Below are 14,622 nucleotides of genomic sequence, written 5' to 3' on the forward strand. Positions count from 1 at the left end.
TGCTTCCTAGGGGCGAGGCGCCATGCTGAAGGCTTTATCTATCTATCTATCTATTTATTTATTTATTTATATTTTTTATTTATTTTTTTTTAAAGATTTATTTATTTGAGAGAGCGAGAATGAGAGAGAGAGTACATGAGAGGGGAGAGGGTCAGAGGGAGAAGCAGGCTCCTCGCCGAGCAGGGAGCCCCATGCGGGACTCGATCCCGGGACTCCAGGATCATGACCTGAGCCGAAGGCAGTCGCTTAACCAACTGAGCCACCCAGGCGCCCTTATTTATTTATTTTTAAAGATTTAGTTATTTATTTATTCGACAGAGGGAGACAGCGAGAGAGGGAACACAAGCAGGGGGAGTGGGAGAGGGAGAAGCAGGCTTCCTGCTGAGCAAGGAGCCCGATGCGGGGCTCGATCCCAGGACCCTGGGATCATGACCTGAGCCGAAGGCAGACGCTTAACCACTGAGCCACCCAGGCACCCCTTTATTTATTTTTTTAAGATTTTATTTATTTATTTGAGAGAGAGAGTGAGAGCATGAGAGGGGAGAGGGTCAGAGGGAGAAGCAGACTCCCCACTGAGCGGGGAGCCCAATGCGGAACTCGATCCTGGGACTCCAGGATCGTTACCTGAGCTGAAGGCAGTCACTTAACCAACTGAGTCACCCAGGCGCCCTATGCTGAAGGATTTATGTAAGTACTGCCTTTGATTCCCACAGCACCGAGGTAGGTAGGTGCATCCCTGTTTCCAGATGTGGGAGGTAGTGCTCAGAGAGGTTAAGCAATTTCCCTGAGTTCACATAACTAGCACATAGTGGGAAGGATAAAAATTCAGCTCTGATGTCAAAGCTCATCATTTTAACCACTACACCAGAATATCTCATAGCAGAAAGGTGACTACAGGCCACCCCCACTCTCACCACCCATGGAAGACAACACTGCAAAGTGACCAAGGCATCCTGAGGCCTCAGACTCTCCCATACACCGCACCCCCAGCCACTATGGTTGATCCAGAGGGCATGGGAGAGAGCAGCCCAGCCGCTCCACCCTCTGCTGTCTTTACCTTGAGCCCTGGGGCCTCAGGCAAGGTCCTGTGGCTGAGGATGAACATACGTCCTGTCTCCTCCTCTCTGTGGGGACACACCAAAGCCCTTGTTCCTCTTCGCTTGATTCTATAGGTGCCCCTCAACCTGGACAGCAGCCCAGGGAGGGCCATTCCTGTCTGCTGGGGGGGGTCCCTGCCAGAGGAGGCTGCTAACCCCCTCTCCGCGGGGGAGGACAGGGCTCTTCTGAAAGTCCCTTTGCTATATTTTGCCACAATACGATGGCCAGAATGAGACACTCAGGCGCCCCCATTGGAGAGTTTTGAGCATTGATATTTTAGGTTGGGGTGTCTGCACAGTCGCTGGACAGACTGTCCTGGTGATGGTGTAGTGCTCACCTCATCAAAGGCTGAATTTCACAAAGAGATGTGGATTCAGCGGCCGGCCAATAGATGTAATTCAAAGAAACCACAAAACAAATTACAGGCGTGTGGAGCAAGAGGGAATGTAGGAGAAATAAAACCAGGGTCTCAAAGTCTGGTGGTTTGGGGGCCTTGGGGCCAAACAAAAAAGTGCCTACTTGTGGGGCACCTGGGTGGCTCAGTCGTTAAGCGTCTGCCTTCAGCTCGGGTCATGATCCCAGGGTCCTGGGATTGAGCCCCGCATCGGGCTCCCTGCTCAGTGCGGAGCCTGCTTCTCCCTCTCCTACTCCCCCTGCTTGTGTTCCCTGTCTCACTCTGTCTCTCTCTGTCAAATAAATAAATAAAATCTTAAAAAAAAAAGTGCCTACTTGTAACCTGGAACCTTTTTATTACTGAGTGGTATTCCATTGTGTGAATATACACCACAGACATTTCAGTCCCTTCAACATATGGCTATTGTGAATAAAATTGTCATGAACATGCTCTTTTTTGGACCTATGTTTTCATTTCTCTTGCATGAGTATTTAGTGGTATTTCATTGTGGTTTCACTGTGCATTTCCCTGGTATGACGTTGAACACCTTTCATTGTGCTTATTTTGCATCCATGTATCTTCCTTTGTGAAGTGTCTGTTCGAGTCTCTTGCCCATTTTTATCTTATTTTTTAAAAGATTTTATTTATTTATTTTATTTTTTTAAAGATTTTATTTATTTATTTGAGAGAGAGAATGAGAGATAGAGAGCACGAGAGGGAAAAGGGTCAGAGGGAGAAGCAGACTCCCTGCTGAGCAGGGAGCCCGATGCGGGACTCGATCCAGGGACTCCAGGATCATGACCTGAGCCGAAGGCAGTCGCTTAACCAACTGAACCACCCAGGCGCCCAAAAGATTTTATTTATTTAGAAAGATTGGGGGAAGGGGCAGAGGGAAAAGGAGAGAGAGAAAATCTCAAGCAGAATGCGCTGAGCGTGAGCCCAACACAACACCCTGAGATCATGACCTGAGCCAAAATCAAGAGTTATATGCTTAACCGACTGAGCCACCCAGGCGCCCCCTCTTGCCCATTTTTTTTTAAAGATTTTATTTATCTGAAAGAGAGAGAAAGAGCACAAGCTGAGGGGAGGGGCAGAGGGAGAAGCTCCATCCCAGGACCCCAAGATCACGACCTGAGCCAAAGCAGACACTTAACCAACTGAGCCACCCAGGTGCCCCTCTTGTCCATTTTTAATCAGGTTTTTTATTTTCTTTTTTTTTTTAAAGATTTTATTTATTTATTTGAGAGAAAGAATGAGAGAGAGAGCACATGAGAGGGGGGAGGGTCAGAGGGAGAGGCAGACTCCCTGCCGAGCAGGGAGCCCGATGCGGGACTCGATCCCGGGGCTCCAGGATCATGACCTGAGCTGAAGGCAGTCGCTTAACCAACTGAGCCACCCAGGCGCCCTTTTTTTTTTTTAAAGATTTTATTTCAGGTTTTTCATTTTCAATGTTGACTTATAGGAGCTCTTTGTATATTCTGGATGTAAGTCCTTGTCAGATGTAAATATTCTTTTCAGCCTGTGGATTACCTTTTATTTCCATAACAGAGTCTTTGAAGAACAGAAGTTTATATATAAGAGAGAGTTTGATGTATTTTTTTCCCAGATTTTCTATTTCATCTTGTGCCAGTTTGGTAAGATATATATATATATATATATATATATATATTTTAAAGATTGTAATATTTGAGAGAGAGCACAAGCAGAGGGAGGAGCAGAGGGAGAGGGAGAAGCAGGCTCCCCACTAAGCAGGGAGCTCGATGTGGGACTCGATCCCAGGACCCTGGGATCATGACCTGAGCCGAAGGCAGACGCTTAACTGACTGAGCCACCCAGGCGTCCTATACTAGCATTTCTTAAAGTGCATTTCTTTCTTTTTTAAGATTTATTTATTTATTTGAGAGAGAGAGAGAACATGCGAGCAGGGGGAGGGGTAGAGAGAGGGGAGAGAATCCTCAGATTTTCTACTGAGGGCAGAGCCCAACATGGGGCTCAATACCAACATCCTGAGATCATGACCTGAACTGAAATCAAGAGTGTGATGTTTAACTGACTGAGCTACCCAGGTGCCCCTTAAATTGCATTTCAAAAAACGTTAGTCCTATGAAACACTCATGTGTTCTCTGGTCCAGTGACTTTGGGAAATGCTACATAGTGAATTTTCCCTTTTAAAGATTCTTAATGCACATTACCATATTAAAAGCTATGGTAACTTATTGTACAGCAAATCTTTACTCCCCCCCCATTTTCATGGGGGAAGTATGGTTCCCTGAGCCACTGATGTTAGTTAGGTTTGACCATGTGACTTGCTTTGGCCAATAGAACAGGTATGGAAATGACTGGGTGGCAGGAGGGCAGACTTTAAGAGGTGTTGTATGTTTCTTCTTGCTCCTTTTGATCTTTTGACCTCCTCCATGAGAAGAATGTGCCCCAGGTAACCTCTCTAGCCTGCTTCAGAGACAAGTGGAACAAACCTGAACTCAACACCCAGCCTTGGGCAAAACTGCCCAATCAGACCTATACATTTTTACACAAGAAATAAATGCTTGCTGCTGTGCGCCGCTACGATTTTGTGGTTGTTACGCAGCAGAAGCTGACTAATGCAGGTGTTCCGCAGAGCCCCACAATAAACATATGTGGTATCTTCAGCTTTCCATTTTCCCAAACTTATTTGACCGTAGAACCTCCTATTCCATAGAAGGCACTTTGGGAAGTAGCGTTATGAATGAAACTTTGTAGTGATTATGCCCTAAGATAAAATTATTAAAATTCAATTTTGAGAAGAGGTATTTCTTGCAATAGGATTTGTTACCTAATCAATAAAGTCATTCCTTTCTCACATTTCTGGGAAGTATACCAAAATGGCTTCCTCAGATTTATATTATTTTTTAAAAAGATTTTATTTATTTATTTGAGAGAGAGAGACACAGTAAGAGAGGGAACACAAGCAGGGGGAGTGGGAGAGGGAGAAGCAGGCTTCCCGCTGAGCAGGGAGCCTGATGCAGGGCTCGATCCCAGGACCCTGGGATCATGACCTGAGCCGAAGGCAGACACTTAACAACTGAGCCACCCAGGTGCCCCAGATTTATCATATTATTAATTACACCTACTACTTTTTCTCTTGAGGTGCCAGCTTAATCTGATATGCTTAGAAAGGTATTTTTTGAGGGAAAATTGAAAAACTATTAGTTTCGGGGCACCTGGGTGGCTCAGTCAGTTAAGCGTCTGCCTTCAGGTCAGGTCATGATCCCAGAGTCCTGGGATCAAGCCCCGCATCGGGCTCCCTGCTTGGCGGGGAGCCTGCTTCTCCCTCTCCCTCTGCCTGCTGCTCCCCCTGCTTGTGCTATCAAATAAATAAAATCTTAAAAAAATTTATTAGTTTCAACACATTTGCTTCTCTCTACACACACACACACACACACACACACACAATTATAAATCTACACGCTTTAAATATTTTTCCAACATAACCTTGGAACTGCTATTAGCTCATTCATTTTGTGGGAAATTTACACTATATAACCTAAGTGGCAATATTAGTTCTTGCTGTCATCCCAGCCAGCCATAGTTTCTGTTAAAAAGGGACTGGCTGAAAATACACACACACACAAACACACACACACAATAATACACATTCGTGGGACATATTTAAGTTGTAACTCAAAGACTAACAGATAAGGCACCGAGCCTTGCCGTGAATTTGACACTTGAATGAAATAAGATGCCTTCACTTTTGATCATTCTTATCAACTCTTCTCTTATCAACACTTTGCCCAAAGGGACTTTCCTTCTGGGAAGACAATGGTCTGAGATTAAAGAGATTGTAGGTATTAAATGAATAGTGTTATCACTCCAACTGCCTCACTCTGAGATGTTGGCAGTAAGAAGTTCCCAACACAGGTCAGTCTTGCTTCTGCCACCATACTTCATTCTTGTCAAAATTATGCGTAGGACACTGACAGACATGGAGCCCTCAGGTCCTGGTGCCGATACCACTGTTTATAACTGTCCCTTTGTCCAGTGCCTATAGGTTTGTCCAGCCCAGAGCAATATCCCGCAGTAAAATAAGGATGTGTTAGACTAACACATTATTTCTTCTGCAAAATGGGAGAAAGGCAATTTGGAAGGGGAGGTGGGAAGGAAGGACTGGACCAGTCATAATTTCAGGGTAGATGAGTTTTAGCAAAGAGTACACACTGAATCTGGGAACAAATTCCCTAAAACTATCTGCGCTGAGGGGTCCCTGTGAAATCTTGTATCCCAGGGGAATGTATACTCCAGACAGAAGTATCATAGTATTAAATACAACCACATCTTAAAATTTCTCAAGATGAGGTGTTTTTCTCATGTTTCTTCACCAAAACATTATAATTTTACTGTAAAAAAAAGAGAAGCACCTCTAAGTTTTGTTTCTTTAAAGACAATTTATTGTTAAATGAAGAAGTCACAAAGCAAAATGGAATGGGACAGATGTCAAAGATAAATTTAAAAAATAGTTTTTGTCAAAGGCAGTTCTGGATTTCCTAAGGTTAGAAACAGGAAAAGAGTCAAATGAAAAGGTAATCGTTCTTTTTTTTAAAAGGTCTGACTTTGAAAAGAAAACAACTTTTCTCTGATCCTTCTCACATGAACGCTGTCATTTAGGCGACTGAGAAAAAAGACTTCTTAATTAATAAGTAAACTGTATCTCTCAGATATGCTCAGGAATGGTTGATTTTAATGAGTTTTAAAAATCATTGCTTCTACCTCGTAGACTAACACAGGTCCACCAAGAGCAATGTCATTTGACCCCCCCTGAAGTGTCCCATTACGTCTTCTTATGCTTCTTTCCTGTAACTTGCAGCAAAGCAGGTTTGAAGAAAAAGAAAGGATTAGAAAGAACCACAGTTAGTTCCCTAGTGAATAACTTAAGATAAAACCTGCTTTTCCATTCGCATTACACATTCACAATTGCTCACTTCTACTTACTTTACTGATATATTTCAGATTCTCTCCACACCTAGAATGCTTTGCCCGAGCTTAACCCAACCCCCCAAAACAAAACAAAAAAATCTCATATGGACATCTCAAAACGTTGCCGTGTGCAAAGGCCATGTTCTCCCATACGTCTCTCCTGCCACGCTGCCCACAATATTGTTCTGAGCTCATTCAAGTGTCCCCACTGGGCCAGGACAAAGCCTTGCGAACTCTCTTAACATTATTTAAAAATTACATTTACCCCTTGTCTTAAATGCCAAGATTATGAAATCAGAGAAAAAAAATTCATTTTTATCAAGAAAAGCCACATAATTTACTCCAGACAGCATCTGTCACTCTGCATGACGAAGGAGGTCATGGAGTCCCAGAGTGCCCCCTTTACAGGTCCCCGCCAAGCTTTGCTATGGCAAACTCAGAACCACGGACCCACCCGCAGGATCCACTGAGGGCTGCGTCCAAATGTTAGGGGCATGACAAGACCACACATTGCCAAAGCTGAAGAGGACGCCAGACAGTTTGGCTCTAGAGGCTGCCAATGACTTTTAAGTGAGAGTGATTATCATCACACCCGCTCTCCTCGGAACAAAAGTCCCTGCTGTGGCTCCAGGGTACCCAGAGAGCTATCAATTCTGCTTTCAGGACACACAGAAGCCATCAACAGAAACCCCAAAATACAGCAGGAATCCGGGCACAATACTCTATAACCTTCCAGCACATGGTCTAATTTGTATGTATTCAAAGGAAATATTCACGGATTGTTCCTCCCCAAATTGGAAGAGCAAAAGCCACCTGCCACTGTCTTCACTCAAAACCCTCAGGGATTGGCAGGGGGAAGAAGCATGGGCTGGTGGGGAGGCAGGGTGGGCAGGGGGCTGAGGCCAGAGACAGCCGGCAGACCCCTTCTGCCTCTGAGGCCGGTTCAGCTGAGCTCGCAAGTGTCTTCCACGCGCACCTAACGCCATGATTGTTCCTACATTACAGTAAGCACTGACAAGAAAAGTGTACCATCCCAACGGCGCCCAAGTTTTGGAGTTTGACTCGTGACATCAATTCCTATCCTGCAGTCACGTCTCCTATACCTGGAGGGAGGGTTGGGGCGAATTTCTTGCTTTCTGGCTTAGACTTAAGGTGCGGGCAGAATTCCTCTGTGGTGTTGAGCCCGTCCAAGTTGACCCGGGCTGTCTGGAGGCGACACCCATCCTGATGGAGCAGGTCATCAGAAACATCCACATCTGCCTCTCCCAGACGCCGGCCAGTCCTGGGTGGAGCAAAACCCCCTTGTGGGGTCCCCAAAAGTGGCTTCCTTAAGCATTCTTTCAAGATGCTGTTACTCTCAAAAGGGCCCTCGGCTATGTTCTGCCTTATGAAAAAAATAGGAAAGTATTTGGAAACCCCAAAACACATATCAGGAGAGTTACACAAGCCCGTGGAGACATTACCAGATGCCAAGGGTTCAAGGCGTTTTGCCAGAGCCCAAGCTTGCACCCAACCGGTGGAAGGACCCAGAACCGAAGCCCCTGGTGGACATGAGTCTCCTGAAGAGAGGGGAGAACAGTGTGAACTTTTTCTCTCTTTTTTTAAAAAGGCGTCTTATAGTGTGGTTCGGGGTTTTTTGATATGAAAAGGATTTAGGGAATTCCAAGAATTTTGGTGAACAGGAAACACAAAGGGAAATAAACGACGGAATGAAACTCAGCTCTCCACAGACTGGACCCACAAGGATGTCACAGCTTACGGAACTAGTACCGCTGTCAGTGAAGACACCCGGGGCTGGAAGGTCTCAGAACTCATTTTTTCCATCCCAGAGACTTTCTCTGCGCCCTTCCTCAGGCTAACTGACCCACGGGAGAAGAGCTCTCTCCTCCCTCCCTATCTCAAAATGGGGCCATTTTCCTTTTGCTCCAGCTGGCTTTCTATTTGCTCATCAAATTGAGACCCTGGGGAAGCCACGCAGCAGCAAACGAGAAATATATGCCTTTGGAAAGCAATTTGAACATTTTTAAAAACCCAATTCTCTCCATGATTATAAGAGGCCATGACATGGTTTTCTTCCCCAGGCTGGGCTTAGAGGTATGGCGGGGCCAGACCCCTCTGGAGCACGAACGGCACGCGAGGGCAGCGGCAGAGCCAGTCCCAGCCCGCCCGGGCTCCCGTCAGCACTCATCCGAGAGGCCGTCACTGCCCAGGAGCTCTGAGGCTTCGAGCTCCACGCTGGACAGGAACCTCCTCAGTGTCTTGCGGCAGTTGTAATCCAGCGTGGTGGTATAGACGGTCTTGGGGTACTTGGGGTAGACGATGGTGGTGCTGAGGAAGCGGGTGGGCTTGTGGCGGGGCTCGAAGCGCACTTCTGCCTTGTAGCTGCGCCAGGTGCAGTTGGGGATGCAGGTGACCGTCTGGCTGCAGGAGGTCACTGCCAGGCCCAGGGGCAGGTGGACATTATCGATGAAGTGCCGCTCGGAGTCGTACTTGACCGACGACGTGTACCTGGGCGGGAGAGAGAAGGCAGCACGAGGCCGTTCCCCTGAGCCTGGGGCACAGCGGTCCCTACTGTGACCTTGATCCTCTCGTGGGGTGCAAACCTTGAGACGTGGCTGGTCTCGTCAGAAGCAGCCCAGGGCTGATGAAGCGCTTACGGGGTGGTGCTGTTCGAAGCACTTTCTTTCCAGGGTCAAATTGAACTGAACCAAGCACCCGGGGAGAGGAAATGGCAGTGCAGAGGTCAAGGTCACAGTGGGAGTGAGTGGTGGGGCTGGGGTTTACCTGCAGGTGTGCAAGATCCCCACGTTCACCCTGCAGGCACTGCTTCTCAGGGCAGGCAGCAGCCCCGGGTAGGCCGCGCCCCATGCGTGTCAGCTCGGACGGCCTGCTCGGGCTCCTTCTCCGAGCCTTGTTTCCCCTTTCTATGAAACGTGCCCAGAAGTAACTGAGCAGAGTGTTCACACGCAGCAAGTGGTATAAGTCAGTGGTAGAACAATGCGGGTTCTACCCCTTCACTAAGGGTCAATGCTTTCTCTGTCCCTTGAAGTCACCATCAGCTTTCTTTTTTTAAATGTAAGCTCTCTGCCCAACGTGGGGCTCGAACTCATGACCCTGAGATAAAGAGCTGCAGGCTCTACTGACTCAGCCAGGCAGGCGCCCTCACCATCAGCTCTTCATTTGTTTATTTAAGATTTTATTAATTCATTTATTTGACACAAAGAGAGAGAGAGAGAGAGCACAAAGCAGGGGGAGCAGCAGGCAGAGGGAGAGGGAGAAGCAGACTCCCCCCTGAGCAAGGCGCCTGATCCGGGATCATGACCTGAGCTGAAGGCAGATGCTTAACCGACTGAACCAGCCAGGCGCTCTTTAATGACAGGATGACGGAACCCAGGAATTCTTGAAGTTCAGTAATACCAAGTACTAGTACCTGGTCCCCCTTGGCCTTCGGTGTGGAGACCACTCAAACCAGAGACTCAGAGATCTGACCTTATCGATCAGAGCCAATTACCATCTTGATTTCCATAAAATAAATTAACTTCCACGTTCCTCAGCAGCTATTTTACTTTTTTTTTTAACGTCTTTCTTTGGTAATTTGGGAGCTAATTTTTTTTTTTTTTTTTAAGATTTTCTTTGTTTGACAGAGAGAGAGACAGGGAGAGAGGGAACACAAGCAGGGGGAGTAGGAGAGGCTTCCCGCTGAGCAGGGAGCCTGATGTGGGGCTCGATCCCAGGACCCTAGGATCATGACCTGAGCGGAAGGCAGATGCCCAACCGACTGAGCCACCCAGGCACCCCAAGCATGAGTTCATTTTATTGAGTAATTATTACAGCTTCAGAGAGCATCACAGAGCACTGCCCCCCACCAGCCCCTACCCACTGGTCAGGGACTAAGAATTAGCATTCTTTTCAGTGGGTTGCATGGATGATGGGAATGTCTATTCTCCTTAAGCGAGTAGGTAAGAATCTGGGGGAAGCTAATGTCATGAAGTCATGTCTTCATTTTTGTTCAAAATATAAGCTCGGCAGGAATAAAGGACTGAACTGCTCACCTCCAAACTGGTGAGCTGCCTTTTTATCCCATCAAAGGGCCCTTTGTGTCAAGGGAACTGAAACTCCAGCAAAAAAAACCCCACCAGCTGCCAAAAGTAAAATTCCTTTCCCTGAAGAGACAGATCTTTAACAGAGGCTCTCAATGGATCTCTGCTCCCAGGTAACCTGGATGAGATCAATTCCCGAAGGAAGAATGGTACTTGCCCAGTGAAACTGTAATATGAGACAAGGTTATAGCCCCTTGAAGCAGGGTGGGGCCATGGGGGGAGCAGCTTCGGGAAAGAGGAATTATTTTATTACAAAACTGTACACATCTGATGGCCACAATGTGCAAAGGCAAAAAGTGCAAAAAGCAAGTCGCAGGACTTTACGTATAACATGATGTTTTTATTCCAAAAGGCGTGCCTATATATTTAATTGGTTAGAATACACGAAGAAATCCAAAATAGTACCCAGCAAACTACGAGTAGTCTTTGGCACACTTTTGTGATTTACTCATTTTTTTTTTTAAATAACAGGCACTCGTTTCTGGAATAAACAATGAAAAAAATGAAAAACTCCAATCAAATCTGGGCCTGCTATATTTACCTTACTTCCGTTGGTGGTAAGGGGTCAAACTCCACTCCTTCGCCAAAGGACAGGGGGCACAGCCTTGGCGAGCAGGCAAAGGCCACGGGGCTGGGCAGAGATGCTGGATTCTGTGAGGACGGAGAAGGCAGTTAGACCACAGGCCGGGCTGGCGCAGCCCCCATGGAGGTCCTGGCTCGGAGCTTGTGGCTGATGGGCCCAACTGTGATCTGTGTCCTCCTCCTGGGAGTGATGCCAGAGAAAGGCTGCCCCACAGCCTGGGAAGAGCTCTGGCTGGAGAGCCAGGCGGTCTGGGTCACACCCCATGCCCCCTTACCTTATCTGCACACCAAGGGGGATGCCTCCTTCCTTCCTGGGGGTTTTGTGAGAGGCTAAGGAGCTCAATGTCATGACCCTGGGGGGACCCCGGGGCTGTTGCACCATCCCACAGCAATGAGAAAACCTCGATGAACTGGGGCTTCACTAACCAGAACCCTCAATTATGTGTCCCCCAACCCCGTCATTGTCTCAGCAACACTTCAGAAAAGGCCAGAACGAAAAAATTCTACCAGAAATTTTTTCACACTGAAGATTCAGCGGGACTTCCCCCGTGCCTTCTCTGCCTCTGGAACGACCAGATTAACACCCAACCAAGACAGAGGTGAACACCAAGAAGTTCTCTACACCACCTTCCACAACTCAGCAAACTCAAAGAACCAGAGCACAGCACCCCTAGAGGTTAACTGGCTCCTAGCCTGGATGACGCTCCGAACTTTCCGGTTCATCAAGTCGCCTGAGTAAGAGCCAGTCCTGTCCGAGACACAGGTGCTAGTTTTCACCCGATTTGAATGGAATTGGGCTTCTGTGTTAAGTGTTCAATGGGGAGCAGTCCCTTGGGTTCCGGGTTTACTGGCTATGTATCATTTTCTTTGCCTAACTTGAGAGGAGGATCCACACTTGGGCCAGGATGTGGAGGTGGCAGCCCCGCCCCCACGCCTTCCAGGGTAGAGAAGGAAGCAGACAGTTTTAGAAGGGAGGCTCTAAGACTCTTACCACGTTACCAGGACAGTGTGTCAAATGAGGGTGTAGGGTGGAAATACAAAGTCAAAGGGGACCCGGCCAGGAGACCAGGGGTGAGGGAGCGGCAAAGTGTCCTCAGGGTCCAGCTCCTGAACCTGGGTGGAGGGCTGGAGAAGCCCTGGTTGGGGGAGGGGCTGTGGCTGGGAACCGCGGTCAGTAGACGGGGGCAGGGCAAGGTGCGGGCACTGGCTACCACAGAGCTTTCGGGAACAGCCCCTGAGCAGTGACAGTGGGTCCTGCTCTGCCCCCAGCTCCCTGCTCCCTAGGGAGCACCTGCAGGCAGTCCTGGGGGCTGCCGGATGACAGCAGGCGGGGAGGGGGACAACTCTCCCACACTCACACTGAGCCAGGAAGCCACAAGAGCACTCAGTTCTCTTGCCCCTGCCTTAGTGGCTCCCTCCTCCCTGCCCACCCAACAGACAGTCCCTGGGCACACACCTCGGCCCAGGTGCAGGCTGGAGATGGGACAGGCAGCAGGAATGACAACAGACACCAGGGAATGGGGAGCAAGCCACTGATTTTGACGTGGCTCTGGGAAGCATCAAGGAAGACTCCCCAGAGGAGGTGACAAGTTGGGCTTGAAGGGGCAGCAGGGTGCCGATTGGTCAACGAGGCGAGGCGGCCGTGAGCGGGGGTGATGGGCTCAGAGGGAAAAGGCATATGCGAGGTAGCGGAGTGGCAACTGAGCACCGACCTCTGTGTCTGCCTGTGGTCAGGAGCGAGGCTCCAAGGGCCACACAGCAAGGGTCTGAAGGCCAAGGTGAAACAAGTGCTGCCTTCCAATGGGAATGAGAGAGCGCGCCGATGTCCCCGAGACAGGTCAGCGGGTCAAGAATTCCACGCGCATCAACGTGCATAGGTCTTACTTCACCCCAGGGGAGACAGCCGCACATACCCATCCCCAAGGGGGAGGGAGGGGGGCTGAGAGCCCCACTTTGAGACTTGGCTGTGGACAGGATGTGGCTTCCCCTTCAGCTCTAGGTAAAGGCAATAAACACCACCAGCTGAGCGATTCGGGAGGCAAAAAAGACTAGGTGTTTTTCCTTTACAAAATAAAAGGATTCCTTTTTGAAAGGTTCCACCCATCTAAAGGCCTCCCACCCATCAAGTGCCAGACATGGGTTAGATGACAGGAAGGGAGGGGGGTTACCAGGAGGCCAGGGGCTCAGGCGGTAACTTTTCTCCAAGGTCCCCTCCCCCACCACTGACACGGTCCCCAAAAGCTGGCCCCACTTGCTCTTTAAATCAGGGGGCCGGAGTACGCACACCCTTCTCCCCAAGACCAGCCAGGAGGGGCCAGGTCCTTGGGAGGCGCCACCGGTGGCGGCAAAGCCCGGGGGTGCCAGGCCCGCAGTACGGGGAAGGCTGGCGTTCCTTCTCGGTGTCCCCGAGGCCTCTCTGCAGCCCCGGCCCGGGCAGAAATGTGGTCGAGCCGCAGCCTGGCTGCCCCGGCGGCCGTCACCCCAAAGAGAGGAGGCGGGGGCTCGCCTCTCCCGGGGCTCCCGCGCCTCCCAGGCGATGACAATTTTCCAGCCACCGGCTCCAGCTGGCCAGGCTCTCGCCGCGCTCCCGCCCCGGGCTCCCCGCGATGGCCACGCCGTCCCGATCGGCTGGTGGCGGCGCCGACGGCGCGCCCCGAGAGGGCGGGCAAGGCTGGCGGTGGTCCCTGGGGAACCGGCTGCGGGAAGGAAGGGGCCCGAGCGGGGCCACTCACCGGGGCCGCGGGGGTCGCCGCCGCGTCGGGCTCCAGCGTCCCGGGGGCCGGCGCGCGCTCCCCGCCGCTGCCGCCGCCCCCGGCCGCCGCGAGCCCCCAGTGACTGGGGCTGGGGCTGGGGGGCAGCCCCGAGTCCGGACTGTCCAGGACGCCGTCGCCCTTCTTCTTCGTGTCCACGAGTTCGGGCACATCCTGCAGGCTCAGCCGGCCCACCATGGCTGTTGGCGCGCCGGGGCCGGGGGCCGGGGGCCGGGGGCGAGCGAGGGGCGCGAGCGGCGCACACGCGGGCCGCCCTCCCTGCCGGCAGCCCGCGCGCCCTCCGGGTCTCGCCGGCCGCCGCGCTCCCGGCCCCGCCCTCCGCCCCGCCCCGCCCCGCCCCGCCCGGCGCGCGGGGACCGACCCGCACCCGCACCCGCCGAACCGCGAGGCCCGGCGCCAGGGGCCGCTGCGCTCCCGCCGTGCGCCGCCCGCGCTCCGCTCCGCACTGCAGCCCAGCCCGCCTAGAGCGGCCGATCCGAGAGGGAAAGGCACCCCAGTCCCGCCGCCGCCCCGCGCCCCGCTACAGGTGGGACGCGGGCCCCCGCTCGCACCAGGCTCCTGTTGGCGCCTTGGCCCCTGGTCCTGGCCCGGCAGAGCCCGGCGAGCGCTAGTGCGGAGCCCTGGCGGTCTGGGGAGCCAGAGTGGGGGAGCCGGCCGAACCCGGCGAGCAAACAACTGGAAATTATTAATAGTTAATGCGCCTCGTATGGCTCCAACCGCCTCT

The 14,622-nt window shown here is 50.9% G+C and overlaps 1 protein-coding gene across 1 annotated transcript; it reads right to left on the reverse strand.

Moving 5' to 3' along the window:
- Positions 1 to 5,896: 5,896 nt before the first annotated feature.
- On the reverse strand, positions 5,897 to 14,166 carry RFLNB (refilin B). The gene is made up of 3 exons (XM_027567744.1): positions 13,860 to 14,166; positions 11,087 to 11,196; positions 5,897 to 8,953 (listed from the first exon to the last, which is right to left on the reverse strand). The coding sequence occupies exons 1-3, from the start codon at positions 14,073 to 14,075 to the stop codon at positions 8,623 to 8,625; spliced, it is 657 nt and encodes a 218-aa protein (XP_027423545.1). The 5' UTR covers positions 14,076 to 14,166; the 3' UTR covers positions 5,897 to 8,622.
- Positions 14,167 to 14,622: the final 456 nt, after the last annotated feature.

This window comes from Zalophus californianus, chromosome 16 (genome assembly GCF_009762305.2).
Source record: "Zalophus californianus isolate mZalCal1 chromosome 16, mZalCal1.pri.v2, whole genome shotgun sequence".
In the NCBI taxonomy this organism is placed as follows: Eukaryota; Metazoa; Chordata; class Mammalia; order Carnivora; family Otariidae; genus Zalophus; species Zalophus californianus.

Excerpts from the sequence above, each read along its gene's own strand:
- RFLNB (XM_027567744.1), bottom strand. The coding sequence starts at position 14,075 with ATGGTGGGCCGGCTGAGCCTGCAGGATGTGCCCGAACTCGTGGACACG. Across the intron at positions 11,197-13,859 it reads CGGCGACCCCCGCGGCCCCG|AATCCAGCATCTCTGCCCAG; the intron begins GTGAGTGGCCCC and ends CCGTCCTCACAG. Across the intron at positions 8,954-11,086 it reads TTACCACCAACGGAAGTAAG|GTACACGTCGTCGGTCAAGT; the intron begins GTAAATATAGCA and ends TCTCCCGCCCAG.